This window comes from Bos indicus, chromosome 15 (genome assembly GCF_029378745.1).
Source record: "Bos indicus isolate NIAB-ARS_2022 breed Sahiwal x Tharparkar chromosome 15, NIAB-ARS_B.indTharparkar_mat_pri_1.0, whole genome shotgun sequence".
In the NCBI taxonomy this organism is placed as follows: Eukaryota; Metazoa; Chordata; class Mammalia; order Artiodactyla; family Bovidae; genus Bos; species Bos indicus.
This window is the reverse complement of record NC_091774.1, coordinates 62,176,974-62,195,759: the sequence shown is the minus strand read 5'-3', so window position 1 is coordinate 62,195,759 and position 18,786 is coordinate 62,176,974. Positions and strand designations below refer to the sequence as shown.

The 18,786-nt window shown below is 39.0% G+C and overlaps 1 protein-coding gene across 5 annotated transcripts in view; it reads left to right on the top strand.

Annotated features, from left to right (window-relative positions):
• Positions 1-18,786, top strand: part of DCDC1 (doublecortin domain containing 1) — a 477,553-nt gene that overhangs the window by 431,235 nt on the left and 27,532 nt on the right. For all 5 annotated transcript variants that reach the window (XM_070767614.1, XM_070767612.1, XM_070767611.1 and 2 more), the window contains 5 exons: positions 1,799-1,892; positions 5,275-5,445; positions 12,936-13,121; positions 15,146-15,349; positions 16,639-16,840. In XM_070767614.1, the coding sequence (XP_070623715.1) occupies positions 1,799-1,892; positions 5,275-5,445; positions 12,936-13,121; positions 15,146-15,349; positions 16,639-16,840 (857 nt within the window). The remainder of the gene's footprint in view (positions 1-1,798; positions 1,893-5,274; positions 5,446-12,935; positions 13,122-15,145; positions 15,350-16,638; positions 16,841-18,786) is intronic.

The window sequence follows — 18,786 nt, the reverse complement described above, 5'->3', positions numbered from 1 at the left end:
GCTACGGAGATGAACAATATTGAACAGCAGCACTCCCGCCTTGCACGGACTTGATAAATGCTAAAAAGGTATTTGATAAAATCGAATACCCACTTTGGATGTAAAATCACACTTCATTAACTAACAATAGAAGGAAGAAACACATTGTATGATTAATAGTGATAGTCTTGTAAGAATATAAACAATGTTTCAAATTCTGTTTTTTTTTTTTTTTAAGTTTGGGGTATTTCCTATCTCATCTGTTTTATTTATTAAAACATGTTTTCATTGGAATATAATTGCTTTGCAAGGTTGTGCTGGTTTTTTGCTGTACAACAATGTGAGTCGGTCATATGCTTTACAATGAGAATGTTTTATGTTCAGAGACTTAGATATCTAGCAACTTTTAAGTCTTGAAAGTAAAAATACTGTATTTTTACAACAGATTTCCACCCCCACTTTCTCCCCCTTTCTTCCACTTCCACATCATTAAATTTTATACTCAGGACTAGCTATACTTGCCACAGCAGGAATGCCACTGCTGGTCTGTAATGCAACTATGTTGACAGACATAAAGAGTAGACTTTTGCTATGCAGACAATATCCTTGAATGTTTGGTTTATTTTTGCTTTTAAGTGACATAAGGGAAAGAACTGGGGGGGGGGGGGTAGCTCTATAATTTTGTCTGTTTTTTCAGTCAAGGAGGCTTTATTTTTAACGCCAATGTAACTTAAAAATATTCAACATAAATCTTGAACTTTTAGGAAATACTCATGTAGAAAAGAAGAATTTGAGGGAAGGCTATAAAAAAATCACAGCCATCAATAATAGTAGATCATATTAAGTTCCATGAAGCAGACAATATTCAATGTATTTTCTATGCATTAACCCATTATATCCCCGAGATGAGAGCCCTGTGAGGTATGCTCCATTATCTGATTTTACAGATGAGGAAACTTGAGACACAGTGTTGTTGAGCAAATCTTGAGGTATATTCAAGATTTAAATTCAGGAATTGTGACTTCAGAATCCATGTTCTTAATCTGTCTGCAACATTACCTTTTCAACAGCAGAACAGGTGAGGAGAGTGTCTGGGTACAGTCTAGAGAGAGAAAATTTAGATAGGGTTCTTTAACATAAAGAATTATTAAACTGTGATAAATGACTATCAGAGTTTTTATAATCCCTCTATATGGGACTCTGGGGGTGAGGGAGTTGAGGACAAACTTGGAATTGGGTCCCTCCCAAGCCTGGAGTTCAGAACTCACTTGGAAAAGCATGGGTGCACTGGATGGCTGAGAAATGGGCCAGTTTGTCTGGTCAGATCGTGTCTGTGGTTGCTGGGTAAGCAGGAAGCAACCCTCTGAAACATACGTGGGGGTGCAGCTGTTGCTGGACACATGGCAATGCAAAGGATATGGGGTTGCTGGTGCTGCAGAAGGCCTGGAGCTCGTGGTGTCCATGTCGAGAGGGCCACAAGCGGATGATCACCAGGCCAGGGCTGTGAGGGTTTAAGGGACCATGTCATCTGGGCACCTGGTTTGGCAGAGCATCCCTGGATATCCCCACTCCCAAACACTGACCCCAGGCAGCAGCCAGAAAGAACAAGAGAGCCCCTTTCTCCTTCCCTATTCTTCCAGCACTCTCCACCAAGAAAACTTAATTTCATGCTCATGGTGGGGAGAAATGCCTAGAAGATTTCACATCCATTATCACAGAGAATCTATGGAGCTAAGAAGCAATGCACAGATAAGTAGCACAGGGGACGCTCTAAATTGGTAAAGCTACTTTGTAATGTGCCTAATCCTGTTTTCCCAAGGACTTTTCACCTGGTGAGTAACCCAGATCTCGTGCTGGCAGTGTCTATGACCAAGGCTAGAGATAAAGTCTGTGGCTACCCGGTTATTGCTCAGGTAAGATATACAGAGGCTCAGAAAGTAATTACAGCCCTTTATTTAGTTAAATTTAAGGAAAGCTCCGTGCTTCCTTGTTGGGAGAAAGATAGGTCATAGAAACCTATCGTGAATGCCATTGTTAAAATATTTACAATAATCTGCCTAGATTTCAAATTGAACATGTTCATGTAGCCCTTAAGTTAGTTTAATCCAACAGATGGTGACTGTGGGCTTGCTGCATGTCAGAAGCTATGTGAGTTACTTAAATCAAATCCAACGGCAAGCATGAGAAATTATCCCCAAAGCATTCATAGTGTCTCAGAAGTGGGTGTAGTCAGGCGAATGGCTGTTGTGTGTGTGTGTTCAGTCGTGTCCAACTTTTTGTGACTCCATAGATTGTAGCCTGCCAGGCTCCTCTGTCCATGGAATTTTCCAGGAAAGAATACTGGAGTGGGTTGCCATTTCCTACTCCATGGGATCTTCCCCACCTAGGGATCGAACCTGCGTTTCTTGTGACCCTGCACTGGCAAGTGGATTCTTTACCGCTGTGCTACCTGGGAAGCCTGTTTGATGCACATATTTTAAGCTCAATGATTTGGAAACATAAGCCAGTTCCCTCTCACCCAGCAACTGGCAGTAAAGACCATGGTCAGAGAAGTCTTCCTGGAGGATGTGAGCTCATCAACGTTCATTCTACTAAGAGACCCATTTGAAATACACTTTCAACATTTTGCAAATATTTAGAGCAGCCAAGCAATCTTTGGAGTCCAGAGAAGGCTGCCTTCCTTTGAATTCTGGATAAAGACCTATGGAGTTGATTTTTTCCCATGTTTGTCTGTCATCCTTACTTACCAAAGACACTCCTGGATGGGTATGTAGTTTTTCCTTGGTAGGCGGGCTTCCCAGGTGGTGTGAATGATAAAGAATGTGCCTGCCAGTGTAGGAGACACAGGAGAGGCAGGTTCAATCCTTGGGTCAGGAAGATCCCCTGGAGGAGGAAATGGCAACCCACTCCAGTATTCTTGCCTGGATTGTTCCATGGGCAGAGGAGCCTGGTGGGCTACAGTCCATGGGGTTGCAAAGAATCACAGACGACTGAGCACAGGAGGAGAGAAAGTTTAGGAGTGTCCCTTCTCTGCATTTACTTTCTGTGTCCTCCACAGTATTTGCCATGTTTTTGTTGAACAGAATATATTGTCTCCAAATAGAATTTGTTTTATGCCATTTTCTAATAGCAATGAGGCAACTTGTTTTGCAGGTCCTGAATCCAAAATTGAGATACAGCAATCTGAACAAATGTGTGTGTGTTAGTCATTCAGTCATGTCTGACTCTTTGTGACCCCACAAACGACAGCCTGCCAGGCTTCTCTGTCCATGAAATCCTCCAGGCAAGAATACTGAAGTAGATTGCCATTCCCTTCTCCAGAGGATCTTCCCAACCCAGGGACTGAACCCTGGTCTCCTGCATCGCAGGCAGATTTGGTCTCTGGATTGGGAAGATCCTCTGGAGAAGGGGATCGTCTACCCACTCCAGTATTCTGGCCTGGAGAATTCCATGGACTGTATAGTTCATGGGGTTGCAAAGAGTTGGACATGACTGAGCGACTTTCACTTTCAGATTGTTAGTAATGACTTCCCTGTAACTCAAGTGGTAAAAAATCTGAACAAATACAAAAGGTTAATTAAATCTTCTATCGATGACAGGGCTTCAGGAATCTGCCTGAAAATGGTAAAGAATCTGCCTGCGAATGCAGGAGATGCAAGAGACATGGGTTCGATCCCTGGGTCAGGAAGATCCCCTAGAGGAGGAAATGGCAACCCACTCCAGTATTCTTGCCTGGAAAATTCCATGGGCAGAGGAGCCTGGCGGGTTACAGTCTGTGGGGGTCTAAAATTTTATTCTATGAGATACTGTATATGTAACATCGCATTTTGCCCTGATAGGTGCCTCTTTGGCACGAATGACAGTGAGGTAAAACCTCATGCAGATGCAATTTAGTACCTTAATCAGTTTCATAAAATTATAGATATGGAGGTTTTCCCCTAAGGTTCCCATTTTTATAAGAAATGAGTTTGATCTCAAGGTAATTTGTATTACCTTTCAAGAGTTTTTTCTTTACTTGCTGTTTCATTTTTATTTCTTGAAGCAGTTTGTAAGAATATATCAATGTTCATGTAAAATAATAAAAATGAGGCCTGTTAGGTTAATGTTACTAAACCCTCTCCCTGTTCCTTGAAATATAGCCTTTGTTTTGTGTACCTCTGAGGGATGCTCTATTGCCTGACCTATTAAATCAATTCTTAAGACTCATTTATTTTCCTCTTCACTATCAATCTCTCTTTGGTAAAGTAAGTATTATTCATTATAAAGTTCCTTGAAGTGTCGATATGTTTGGTTAGAACTAATCTACTGGTTTAAATTCCCTAAAATTGAAACTACTCATTTTTTAACTTATGCTCAAACCAAGTTTTATAATTAGGATAAATACGCTGTTTCGAATACATAAAATAGAGTGTGTGCATGCTCAGTTGCATCAGTCATGTGCTACTCATTGCAACCCTGTGGACTGTAGCCCACCAGGCTTCTCTGTCAGTGGGATTCTCCAGGCAAGAATACTGGAGTGGGCTTCTAGTTCCTTCTCCAGGGGATCTTCCTGGCCCAAGGGCTGAACCCTTGTCTCATGCCTCTCCCACATTTTAGGTGGGTTTTTTACCCACTGAGCACCCTGAAAATATGGTGTACTCATATTTTTTAAAAAACCTTCTTGGTAGCAAGTGAATGTAAATTAAAATATAAATGAGGTACTATTTTTCATTTATTACATTTTCAATGCTTTGGCAAGAGTGTCAAGAGACCATTTTCATATAATACTGATTGAAGTGTAAACTAGAATAATCTTTCTAGAAAAAATTTTGATACTATAAAGCTTTTATATTATGCATCATGAATTTTTAATGATCCTGTTCCTTTATTAGCAATTCTACTTCAAGAGTTTGTTCTCGAAATGTTATGGATTTACACAAAGATTTATTTTATGAATGTCGGTTGCTCTTTTGCTTATAGTAAAGAAAATTTGAGAAACAATCTACATGTTTAACTACTGAATACTGATAAAGTAAAATACCCTAAGATCAAATAGTATATAAACTTAAAAAAAACCCCAAAAAACTACTGCAGTTATCAAATTTTGTGTGTTTTCTGATTCCATTTTTTTAATAAATCAGAGTGCAAGTGTATATGAAATATAATCATCCAATATCAAGGGTAGTTATCACTACATAGACTTTTGAGTAATTATTTGTATTTTCTGAATTTATGCAATGAAGACTAGGATTGCTGTACACAAATCATAAATTCTTCTATTTGACTCCATATTTTTCTCTCTCCCTTTTTTTTCAGAAATACAAACCACATAACAATGGGGCTTCTAATCAAAAGTGGAATTACATGAAAAGTACGAAAGCTTTTATGGCCTTTCAAAGCACTTCACTGGATAAAGAGATCACAGCTGCAAACTATGCTGGTGTTTGTACATCTTCTGTGATTAGAGAAGAAAACATCGATCAACCAGTAAGTGGTTCATCCTCCTACAAAAAAGAGGACGGAGGGATGGATTAGTTTAATAAAGCAAGAAACTTCTTTCCCCAGAAAACCTTAAGTTCGCACAAATTAAACACTGACTTGTGAATGAAGTCAGACTCTGATTCTGGTCAAGAAAGAAGGAAGGGATGTTGATGTTACCCTCGACTTACACTGTTTTACTGACTCCCTGCACCATCATTGTCTTCGGTTCGTCACTCACTAGAACTTGCATGAAGGAGGATACCCACTCCCCCTTCACTCCACAGGTGTGCTTGCCACACTCACTCGGTACCACCCCACTCCAGAGAGCATGTTAAAATGCCAAGAGTGGGGAAAGGGGAGAGTTAGGGAGTTTGGGGTGACAGGTCTACAGTGCTGTATTTAAGATGGATAACCAGCAAGGGCCTACTGTGTAGCACAGGGAGCTCTGCTCATGTTATGTGGCAGCCTGGATGGGAGGGGAGTTTGGGAGAGAAAGGATACGTGCGTGTGTATGGCTGAGTCTCTTTGCTGTTGGCTAAGAGATTAACATTGCTAACTGGCTATACTCCAAAACAAAATAAAAAGTTTTAAAAATGCCAATGATTAAAAGTGACTTTATATTACATTATACCAAGTGTAGGGCTAAGCATGGTATACTCTAAGTTTAAATAATTTCTAAAGTTTGGTACTTTAATTTTTATTATTAAGGAATTGCTTGTACCATGTTTTATAGATGTCTGAGATATTTGTGGGTCAAAGCACCTTGCTTTGCTTGATAACCATTGGCCTACAGAATATTGAAATCTCATATATTATAAGACCTTGCAAGACCCTCTTTACTCTGCTCCTCAAAAGTCTCTAAACTTGTCTACTGCTTCTTCACTCATCATTCGTTGGCTCTCCTGAATAAGAGATGTTAAATGTATCATACCATTTTGCATGTCTCTGGTTTCCACTAAGCTAATCCCCTCTGACCTTTTCTCCTTTGTCTGTGATCTCATAGCTGTTAGCTAATATGCAGCCAAAGAGTGCTGAAGTCATGTTAAAAAAAATTGAGTCAACTTGAAAAGGCTCCAAAGATAAGACAGTGTAAGCATCAATATGACTACTGAATGCATGGGATTGACATACATTAGATATGTTCATGCTGACATTAAGTAACAGCAACAGCTCAATTGGTCACAATTAGATGATGCTAAGAAACGAATCCATTACTTTGAAATGAAGAATCAAGCTATTTTTTTTTCTTTCTTTATGAACTGTACCTCAGGATAACAATATAGTTGACAAGGAGAATCTTCACTTCATAGGAATATCTCAGATAATAAATGAATAAAGTATGAGGAAATCAGAATATCATATTGTGAACTTTAATACATTAATGGATCTAGGCAGTGACCATCATTATCTACTAACACTCCAAAAAAAGTCGTAACAGTTGCCCCTTGATAGAAATGCATTGTACCACTTATGAACTGTTCTTGCCCCCCAAAATCTAATTGGAGAAAATATGCAGTGAATAATTACAATAAAATAAAAAAGAGAAATGGGGGTCATAAAGGTTCAAAGAGACTTAGGTATTTAACTAATCATAATGTATTGACCTTATTTTGATTGTTTCAAATAAATTGTAAGAAAGTGAGAAAATCATAGAAATTTGAATACTACCTGAATATCAGATTGTATTATGGTTTTATTATTAATTTTAGGTATATTATAGTTATGATAGAGTTCTTATTTGTTAGATAAGGATAAAACCTTCCAATTTTCAACATTTCTTCTAAAAGATGATAACTCTCCTTTCCTACTAGTTAAGTAATAACCTATCTGATAGAATTAACATGGTTAATTTGAAAAGTACAGTAATATATCAATTCTGGGATTCTAAAAAAAAAAAAAATGTTTATCTCTCTTAGGTCTGGGAAACCTACCCTCTACCCAAAGGCTCCAAATCAGTAGTTAGTTCTTAACCTTTTCAGAGATACAGACCTCATTGAAAGTCTTGTGAAATTATGGATGTTCTTTTCCCCAAAATGCACATGTGTAAACAAATGCTTTTTGTATGAGAATTCAGGGAGTTCATAGACTCCCCCTTGAATTCCAGTTTAGATTTAGAGTAAGACCTTCCTCTGTAGACCATATTTGCTTGGCCAGTTTAGAAAAAGAAAATTAAAGTGAAGTAACTATTATATGCTAGAAAGCTACTGCATATTATATACAGTATAATATTATATAATATTATATACAGTATATAATAACAGCATTATATACTGATGCAACTTTATTTTTACATAGATGATATCATTTAAATAATAAATAAAATAAATAATAAATATAAATAACATCAATCAGTATCAGTTCAGTCACTCAGTCATGTCTGACTCTTTGTGACCCCATGAACCGCAGCATGCCAGGCCTCCCTGTACATCACCAACTCCCGGAGTCTACCCAAACCCATGTCCATCGAGTCGGTGATGCCATCCAACCATCTCATCCTCTGTCGACCCCTTCTCCTCCTGCCCTCAATCCTTCCCAGCATCAGGGTATTTTTCAATGAGTCAGCTCTTTGCATCAGGTGACCAAAGTATTGGAATTTCAGCTTCAATATCAGTCCATCCAATGAACACCTAGGACTGATCTCCTTTAGAATGGACTGGTTGGATCTCCTTGCAGTCCAAGGGACTCTCAAGAGTCTTCTCCAACACCACAGTTCAAAAGCATCAATTCTTCTGCGCTCATCTTTCTTTATAGTCCAACTGTCACATCCATACATGACCACTGGAAAAACCATAGCCTCAACTAGACGGACCTTTGTTGACAAAGTAGTGTCTCTGCTTTTTAACATGCTGTCTAGGTTGGTCATAACTTTCCTTCCAAGGAGTAAGCGTCTTTTAATTTCATGGCTACAGTCACCATCTGCAGTGATCTTGGAGCCCCCCCCCCAAAAAAAAAGTCAGCCACTGTTTCCCCATCTATTTCCCATGAAGTGATGGGACCAGATGCCATGATCTTTGTTTTCTGAATGTTGAGCTTTAAGCCAACTTTTTCACTCTCCTCTTTCACTTTCATCAAGAGGCTTTTGAGTTCCTCTTCACTTTCTGCCATAAGGGTGGTGTCATCTGCATATCTGAGGTTATTGATATTTGTCCCGGCAATCTTGATTCCAGCTTGTGCTTCTTCCAGCCCAGCATTTCTCATGATGTGCTCTGCATAGAAGTTAAATAAGCAGGGTGACAATATACATCCTTGATATACTCCTTTTCCCATTTGGAACCAGTCTGTTGTTCCATGTCCAGTTCCAACTGTTGCTTCCTGACCTGCATACAGGTTTCTCAAGAGGCAGGTCAGGTGGTCTGGTATTCCCATCTCTTTCAGAATTTTCCAGTTTATTGTGATCCACATGGTCAAAGGCTTTGGCATAGTCAATAAAGCAGAAGTAGATGTTTTTCTGGAACTCTCTTGCTTTTTTGATGATCCAGCAGATATTGGCAATAATATCAATAAATTAGTTAAATTAAGATTGATAAAGAAACTGAATCATTTATTCACAGTAGCTATTATATATATAGTCAAAGTCATTATTGACCAAACAAGCCCCATGTCATAGACCATGTTTGTATAAGGTCAAAGGAACAGGTCGAATTAGTCATTTTGATAAATCAAGGAGATTTTATAGAGGAAAAATGTCAGGCACACCAGTTGCTTGGTATTCTGTATATAGAGCCAGCTGTTGACTTGCTCAACTTCTAAACTCCGTTTGCATCCTGTAGACACAGCCTAACCTTGGGCGCTACCCCCACGTATTTCAGTTTTCCTTTCCAGCAGCAGTTTAAAGCCTGTATTAAGCTTGAATGAATCAACCAAAACTTCAGTTTACATTGTGTATGTGCACCATTGTCAAAGTAAAATAATTTGGGGAACATAAAAATAGTGAGCAGCCCCACAATCATGGGAATTGATGTCTTAATGATTGAAAATACATTTTCTGGATGCTTTCAATGGGCTTCTTTAGTGTAATAAGGAATATCATTGGCACACGATTTATCAAGAAGTTCATGTTTTTCTGTACAAATTATTCTGTGTGAGTATTCATTGAATTCCATCTGAGAGGAAATATGTTAATTTTCTGCCCCCAAGTAATTTGTAGGAAAATGGAAATCAGATGTGCATATAGAGAAATTCATAGTAGAACTTAAGAACTGTATCTTCAAAAGTATCACCTAAATGTTGGCTTTGAATTAAAGTAATGTTCAGTATTTAAATAGAGTAGATAAATATGACAAAAGCAAAAAAGCCAAAAACTTGTAATCAGAAGTCACAGTTTCATGTTTCAGCTCTGCCACATACTACTTGGGTATCCTTGAATTAAAAACTTCCCTCTCTGAGCTTTTGTTTTCTCATCTGTAAATTGAGAATGATGCTATTAACTCTGGCTGTACTTAACTTTTAGCCTTGGGACGTGCTTAGTCATGTCTGACTCTTTGCAACCCCATGGATTGTAGCCCAGTTCCTCTGTCCATGGGGATTCTCCAGGCAAGAACACTGGAGTGGGTTGCCATGCCCTCCTCCAGGGGATCTTCCCAACCCAGGGACTGAATACAGGTCTCCCGCACTGCAGGCAGATTCCTTACAGTTTGAGCCACCAGGGAAGTCCTAGCCTTGTGAGGAACAAAGCAAATTAGAGAGTGCACTTTAAAATATTCATGCATATTTCAAAGTAGAGAGACGAATTCAATGACTTCTCATGTGCCTGTCATCCAAATTCAACTATTATCATACATAATTCAACGTAGAGAGACGAATTCAATGACTTCTCATGTACCTGTCATCCAAATTCAACTATTATCATACATATTTCAACGTAGAGAGACGAATTCAATGACTTCTCATGTACCTGTCATCCAAATTCAACTATTATCAATGTTTTACAATGTTTACAAATCTTAGACATGGTATCATTTCTCCTAATATTTGATCCTGCACCTATAAAAATTTGAACGTTTTCTTACGATTATAATCATTATGCCATTGTCACATCTAACAAAATTAATGATAATTTTTTTGACCTCCAGGGCTTCCCTGGTGGCTCAGATGGTAAAGAATCCACCTTCAATGTGGGAGACTTGGGTTAGATCCCTGGGTTGGGACGATCCACTGGAGAGGGGAAAGGCTACCCATTCCAGTATTCTGGCCTGGAGAATTCCATGGACAGAGGAGCCTGGCAGGTTACAGTCCATGGGGTTGCAAAGAGTTGGACATGACTGACTTTCATTTTCGCTTTTTAAAAGTTTTTTGACCTCCTAATGGCCTGTTAATAATGAAATTTCCCAGTTTCTCCTAAACATTCTTCTTATGGTTAGTTGGAGTCAGGATTCAAACAAAATCCCTATGTGCTACGAGTTGCAGAATCCATCCTATAGAAGACTTCCTCTTGTTTGGATTTGTCAATTCACTTCCTGTGGCATCCTTTAACCTGTTTCTCTGGCTCCCATAACTCCTATAAAAGAGATTTAACACTGCAGTTTAATTATATTTATATTCAGCTCTTTTTTGGCCATGAATCTTCATAGGTTTTACTGTGTGTTTCATATTTATCACTTATGCAGGCACACGGTGTGGATTTTCCATTTTTAATGGTAATGGTTATCCATGGGTTCAGGTGATTACAACCTAATCTCACATCAAAGAACAATTCCCAGTGACTTTTTATTTAGTGTTGCCTTTCTGTGATCATTGCCTAAATCAATAGTTTCATTAGAAGTTTCAAAAGGGTCAATTTTGTTTAATTCTATCACTTTTCCCAACATATATTAGCTGAATTTTTCATGTAAGGAAGAACTTTACCTCTTCAGCTAGGTATTTGACTGCTTAGAATTATGGTTTGTAAAGCATGGTAGGATAAATGTTCGTTCTGTATAACTTACCTATTAGAATAGTGTAGCAAATCACCTAAAATGTTAGTGGCTTAACTATTTTGTACCCTGAGTCAACAGTTTGGGCTGGGTTTAAGTGGGCAGTTCTGCTGGTCTTTGTACACAGTCACTAATTTGACTGTAGTTACTTGGTCATATACCAGTAGTTTGGCGGTTCTAGGGTGCCTGAATGGTCAAATTACATGACTGGTGTTTGACAGGCTGTCAGCTGGGGGGCCTTGGTTCTCCTCAATGCTCCTTTTGTTCCCCAGTCAGGAACTAAACCTGGGCCCTCCGCAGTGAGAGTGCAGTGTCCTAACCACTGGACTGCCAGGGAGTTCCCTCCTCAAGACTTCTCAAGTAGGCTAGCTCAGGGGAGCTCACATTATGGTCTCAGGCTTCCAAGTGCAGCCGAAAGGAAACAAGCTCCAGGGCGCAGGCACTTCTTATGCATCCGCCTGCATCACATTTGCTGATGCAACAGCAGCCAAAGCAAGTCATGTGGCCTTGCCCAGATTCAAAGGAAAGAGGGAAGGAGAAAGAAACTGTTTCTTGATTGGAGGAGCAGCAAAATGACATTTCAAAAGGACATACAAGCGAGAATAGGATGGTTATATTATGGCCATCTTTGCAAATAATCTTCTGCACTTTCTAAAAGCCGATTTCAGAATTGTAAATTGGTGCATTTTCTTCCAATGGACTCCAATAAGTAGTGGTTTTGTTTTTATTTGTTGCCTTTTTTTTTTTACTTATATTTTTTACATCATTATGAACTCATGGGATTTTACATATTCAAACATATTTGAAGTTTTTCAGTTGTCATTTTATTTTGCCCCCAAATTGCCCCACTTTGAGCCAGTGGAATGTCTATCGTAGTGGCTCCTGTATCTTTTTTGACATAATACCTTTACTTTGAGATGGCTTCTTTTTTTCTGGGTACTACAAGAAATCCTTGCTTGTCTAGTATACAGTAAGTCCCCTACATACGAGTGAGTTCTGTTTCAAGAGCACATTCATAAGCCCAATTTGTTCATAAGTCCAACAAAGTTAGCCTAGGTACCCAGCTAACACAATCAGCTATATATTATTATACTGTAACAGATTTATAATACTTTTTACACAAATAATACATGAAAAACAAACACAAAAAACAAAGGAAACATTTTTAATCTTACAGTTCAGTACCTTGAAAAGTACAGAAGTACAGTACAACAGCTGCCATACAGGGACATGTTCATACCTTTGAAAGTTTGCAACTTGAAGGTTCATATGTAGAGGACTTGCTGTATATTCTGTCCCAAATGTGGAATGGGCCATTCCTCCAAGAAACTCTGATTCTGAATACAAGTTATACTCATTGATGTTGAACTGTCATCGGCTCCGGGCTTTTTCAATCAACAGTGTTTGGAAATAATGTGGTTTTTAAAAATATAATAATTAGGGAGTGAAATAATGTGCTCGTGTTGTGATTTCAAATTAGCATTTGGGGATTATAACAGCGCTTTATTTGTATGGCAAAGTATTCTACAAAATGCTATCATAATTTACATGCGTCCAAATCAAAACATCTTTATCCTTTTCCAGGGATACTATTACCTCTCACCCAGTGGAAAGAAGAAAACGATGCTCTGTTTGGCGTGTGGACGATCCGTGAGAGCAGAGAAAGGACTGAAACAGTTGCTTCCAGGGCTCCCATTCCTCTGTGCCTCGGCCTCCAAGACCCAGAAGCCCTTCTCACGTGGGCCTTTCAAGGTCATGGATGTGGCCACGGTGTGTAATGATCCGAGCTCTGCTAATACGTGTGTGGCATGAGTCTGGAAACTTTGATGCATTCATTATTTGCCTTCACTCAAGCTCATCTCCACTCATCCAGTTCATCTTTTACTGATGCACCTTTACCATTCCACCTGCATTGATTTCCTTTTCCCCGTTGTAACTTAAAATACATTGTCTGTTAATAGTTCGATACACACTCTGAAGTTAATTGGGCACTTCTGAGGCTTTAATCATGCACTGACACCTTGCACTACTCTCTGTGTTGCTTTCAGACTAGAAAGTAGCTGCAAATCTTTACTTAGTGAAGCAGCTTTTTGCCTCCATCACGGGGTAAACTCCTTTTTTACTATTATAGAACATTTCAGGGCTCATTTGATGTGTTGTTGTTAATGGCTCTTCAGGTTGGATGCCTGAATTCATGCATTCGTGTCTGATACTAATCACATCATGGAGAAAAAAAGTCTCTATTGCTTTCCTGGTTTCTTAATTTAAGGTGGCACCATTCAATTGGGAGATTGGGATTGATATATATGCACTACTATGTATAGAATAGATAAATAGTGAAAACCTACTGTATAGCACAGGGAACTCTACTCAGTGCTCTATGGTGACCAAAATAGGAAGGAATTACAAAACAGAGGGAATATATGTCTACGTATGGCTGATTCACTTTGTTGTACAGCAGAAAGTAACACCACACTGCAAACTAACAAGTAAGATTTTTTACAAAAAAACTCAAAGGCAAAGCCTTAGAACATGATACTGAAAGTGACAATTTGGCATTAATAAACATTTTTATTTTAAAGAGTTAAAAAAAAAAAAAAAACATGCTTCCCTTGTCAAGACCTATCCCTCTGAAGTACTTGTGAATGTGAGTTCTTTTCTAGTTCTTTTCTTTCTTCTTCATTCTGAAACCTTGTTTAAAATCTGTATTTTCAGAGTGTTTTCAAAACCTCACTAGTTTACAACAACATTATACAGTCCTTAATCAAAATGATTCCTGTCGTAGCTTTTTTATGTGTATTTCATTCTGGTCTCCATATCAGTTTTCCATATATGCTTTCTTCTCTTTCAATGCCATCAATCTTGTTTTTTTTTTTTTTTTTTAGTTAATTAAAATAAAATGATATATCAAAAAAAATTTAAATGACACCTTTTAAAAAATCCTTTCTTTCAAGTTTAGAAGCAAGAAGAACTAAAGAGAAACTTACACACCTATATAAAAAGGAGCAATTCTTTATGGGTAGGAACCTTCCTCCTGGTCTGCTCTTCAGGCTGGCCCAACTTGTTCCCAGATCGCTGTCCTCTCTGCCCTAAACCTAACACAGTTATAATAGACACCAACTGAAGCCTCAGTAACTCTGAAGGAGAAGGGGAGTCAGTCCTCCGGGAAAGCCTGCAGGCATTTGGCTTTGCTGAGGTGATAATGGGGTGGTGTTAAGGAGGTGGGGGGGTGGGTGAGCTGATTGAAAAGAATCCCCAGTGTTACACCATCTCAGACACAGCTTGACTAAGGATGAACAGGGAAGGTGAAGTGTGGTGTTCACCACACTGATTGCCACGTGGTTAAGGCTACGCTCATTTCCCTCCCCACACGTCAATGTCTGCCACCCTAGATGACGTCATCCTAGAGTTAAAGGTTCAGAGAATACCTTTAGTCCTACTTTCCATTGCTTCAAGCCAAGGCTCTCTCTGGCCCTGGCATCCTTCTTCTCCACCTCATGTCCAGGGGAAGGCAAAGTAGAAAACAGGAGAAGGCCAGAAACCCAAGCCAGAGTCCCAAAGTCACCTAGAGACTCAGTGACAGGGCTGGGAGGAGAACCAAGGAGTTTGGACCTAATGTCCTTCTGACTACAGCATCAAATACCTATAGCATATGAAGCGAGCATTTCACAATTTAGATGTCACATACATGTACAAACACATATTAAATTAAAAGGTTGAAGTATAACAAAATAAAACTAAAAAGGAAAAAGTTTGAGTCAATCTATGTTGTTTTTCTTTAAAAAAAAAATCAGACTGATTTATCTTCTCGTGAAGCTGAAAACACTTTGAGTTATTATGAAGAGCATCTATTATCTTTACGGATGAAGACCTGCACGCAAGTTGTATCTCATTGTGGCATGGCAGTTACGAACCAGAAGGCAGTGAAAATAATTGCATACAAAAATGGAGACGGATATCGAAATGGAAAGTTAATTGTGGCTGGAACATTCCCCATGGTAAGTGGCTATCACTTAAATGTTTCTCGCATCCTTAGAGGCAGTGATAATGGTGATTCTTCTGACAAGAAAAAAAAAAGCAGTGGGATTGAGTGAGAAATATCCCAGACCAGTTTTATCCATTTAAGCTGATGAGATCAAGATCTCTGTTTTCTTAAAGACGTTCTTTTTGATTGTATTTCTTTGGCTATAGACTTAGAAAAATGCGAAAACAGAATACAGTTTTCAGATTGGCTCCAGAGCAAAGAAGGGTAAAAAAAAAAAAAGCAAGGGGAAGGCAAAGCTACCAGAATTTCTTTACCCTTGTGACAGACAGAAAGCCTTTTCTTCCTTCCTTCCTTTCCCACTTCAAGTTGTACGTCATCTGAATATTCTGAGATCCCACCTCATTTATCATCTGGAGAAGCTGAGCACTTGCTCGGTGACAGGGTTATTTTCAGATTGGAGAAGCAGGAGTTGTGCTAGGAGGGAATATGTGGCTTCTGTCTTAGAGGCTATTCCCCACTGGGGAGGAAGGAGCATTCCTGGGGTCCAAACACAGCTTTGTCCTTCAGTTGCTTGGTAATGGTCTTATGTCTGTAGGTTCTGGCCAATACCTTTATCAATGTATTTTATATGCAACGTTAAATATGTTGGGGAGTTACCCTGGAGACTTCTTTGCAAATATTCACACACACACACACACACACACAATTATTCACTCACCCCTTTGATTGAGTCTGAAGAGATTTTTTAAATTAAAATATTGGCGGTCAATGGTCTAGGCAAAGGACAAAAGTTACCAGCTCCAAATTCCACCCTGGGACCCTGGCTTCTGTGGTCTTGGGCAAAAATGTTAACCTTTCAGCCCAATTTCCCATCTGCCAAATGGAAGTAATAATGTGTCAGTTCTTGGTTTGAAAGTCAATGACTCATTTATTTTAAAGCAGCTCATCTGAAGTGTTGGAATAATTTTATTCACTATAAAGCAATATGGTTGAAAGTCAATTTCTAGGTTAACATTTCTTAGGAAATAAATACTTCTGATGATAAAATGTATTAACACACATCAGCTGCTGTGTTCAATTTTTGGAGCTAAGAATTTTCACAGCTGGACTGGACTAATTTGTGAGATTACATAGGACAATCTAATATCAAAAACCATCTCTAATCAAAGATCAAGTTGGTAGTTATTGCTTTCTATTTTCTCAAATTAAAGAATTTTCTCAGAATTCTAAAATAACACTCTCCCTGATTATCCCCAGTTCTACCACTGTTTCCTCTCAGTTCCTTATAGTCTGTGTTTTTAGCTGCTTACAGAATGCACAGAACAACTCGGTCTGGCCAGAGCAGCCTCCAAAATATACACCAAAGATGGAACCACCATAAGTTCCTTGCGCAATTTGGTTTTATGGGCTCTGGATGAATCTCGTATTCAGAGAGATTCTGAGGAACCAAAGGAAGAGGCAGACACTGTTGGAACTGAAGAGACACCTGTTAAAAGTATGAAAGGTTGGTTACATGCTACAGAATTTAGCTGATTCTACTTATGTTTGGTCATATGAAAGTTATATGTACGTCTTTCATTCAGTCACTCCTTTGAGAATTAAAAAAAATTACAGGAAGATACTCTTCTATGAAATTCTCATATCATTTTTACCTTGCAGAATACTAAAGAAAAAAATTTTTTAATGCAAATTGGGTCTCAGAACCAAGACAGTAACCAAATTTCCTGGTGTTTATAAAATATGTTTGACAGTTTGGCTACTTTGTGCAACATGAGCAGGTTCTGTTTTTCTTTTTTTAATTTTATAATTTTTAAAAAAATTTATTTTTAATTGGAGGATAATTGCTTTATAGTGTCATATTGGTTTCTGCCATACAACAACGTGAATCTGCTGTAAGTGGTTCAGTTCTTAAATTCGGAATCAAAACCAGCTGGACACCACTTAAGAAAGTTGGATTAGATCAGAGCAAATCTCTACCCACGATTAGGAGAGAAAGTGTCCTCTCTACGCCTGCTGTCCTCTGACTCCTTTTGCCTGCCTCTGCCCATCTCCCCTGCTCCTAGAAACTCCCAGCTCTTAGAACGTCGTGTTATACTTACCTGTTTACGTCTTTATGTGTCTCGCTAGACTGTGTGCGACTTGAAGGCAGGGCCTTCAATATCATTATAAAATCATTAGAAAAAAATATTGGTCTCTGCCCTCAGTTCCTGGCACTGAACTCCCCAAATTCATGCATTTTCCTAGGTGGTAAAGAGCACTTGTGTCCGCTTTTGTTCTAATTACTGACACAGGGCTCCAAACTTCTTTGGAGTTTCCTGGGTGCTAGCAGTGTCTTTGATTCTAAAGAGATGAGTCCTGGTGGACTCTGGATGGGGGCTGGTCACCGGAAAGTCCATGCCGTGCTTAGAAACTTGGAATTGTCAACCCTGTTCCCTGTTCTTCAGAGAGGGACAGGAAGTGGATGGAGTTATGCTGAATCATGCCTACATGACTCATCGTAAGTTCCACTTCTAGTCCCTCTCTGAAGTCTCCATGAAAACCCCCAAAGTACAGGGTGCAGAGAGCGGAGTGACCACATGGAGGTGTGTGGCGAGCAGAGTGTCAGAGAGAACATGGAGTCTTCCTCACCCTATGACCCTATGCCTCTCTTTCATCTGGATGTTTTATCTGTACCCTTTATCATATCCTTTTATAATAAATGCGCAAACAGTAAGTAAACGGTTTTCTTGAATTCTGTGAGCTGCTCTAGCAAATTAAGTGAACCCGAGGAGGGTGTCATGGGAACGTCCAATTTATTGTCAATCAGTCAGAAGCACAGGTCTGGACGTCTGAAACGGGTGAGCAGGGAGCAGTGTTGTGAGACTGCACACTTAACCTGTGAGATCTGACCTTATCTCCAGGTAGGTAGTGTCAGAATTGAGTTAAATTGTAGGACATTCTGCTAGTGTTTCACAGGTGGTTGGTGTGGGGAAAAAAATTCCCCATGTCTGATGTCAGAAGCACTATGAATGTGATAGTATGAGAATGAAGAAGAGACACATAGGCGGGAGAGTGGGGTTTCCTTACTTAATCCCACACACAATAATGGTAACTAACATCATTAAATTGGCAGAGCATCAACCAAGCATTGATCTAAATGATATAGATTCATATGTATATGTATTCATAATCATATATACTCTTAGGAATACACATTCATATTTATGTGAACATTTAATGCCTAGCTGATCACTAAAGCATATAGTTCTGCCTTTATTTGGCACATGGAACATCTGATCTCCAGGTTCTGGAAGATTTACAATTTCGAACATTCTTCTTTCAAATTCTTATATAAAACCTGGTTGGAAGTAATGTGATTTCGAGCAGGTCTACCAAAAGGGTATGACCATCCCTTCCCCTCATATTCTAAAGGTTATCCTTGAATCATGCAGGTGCATTAGATTAGCTGGC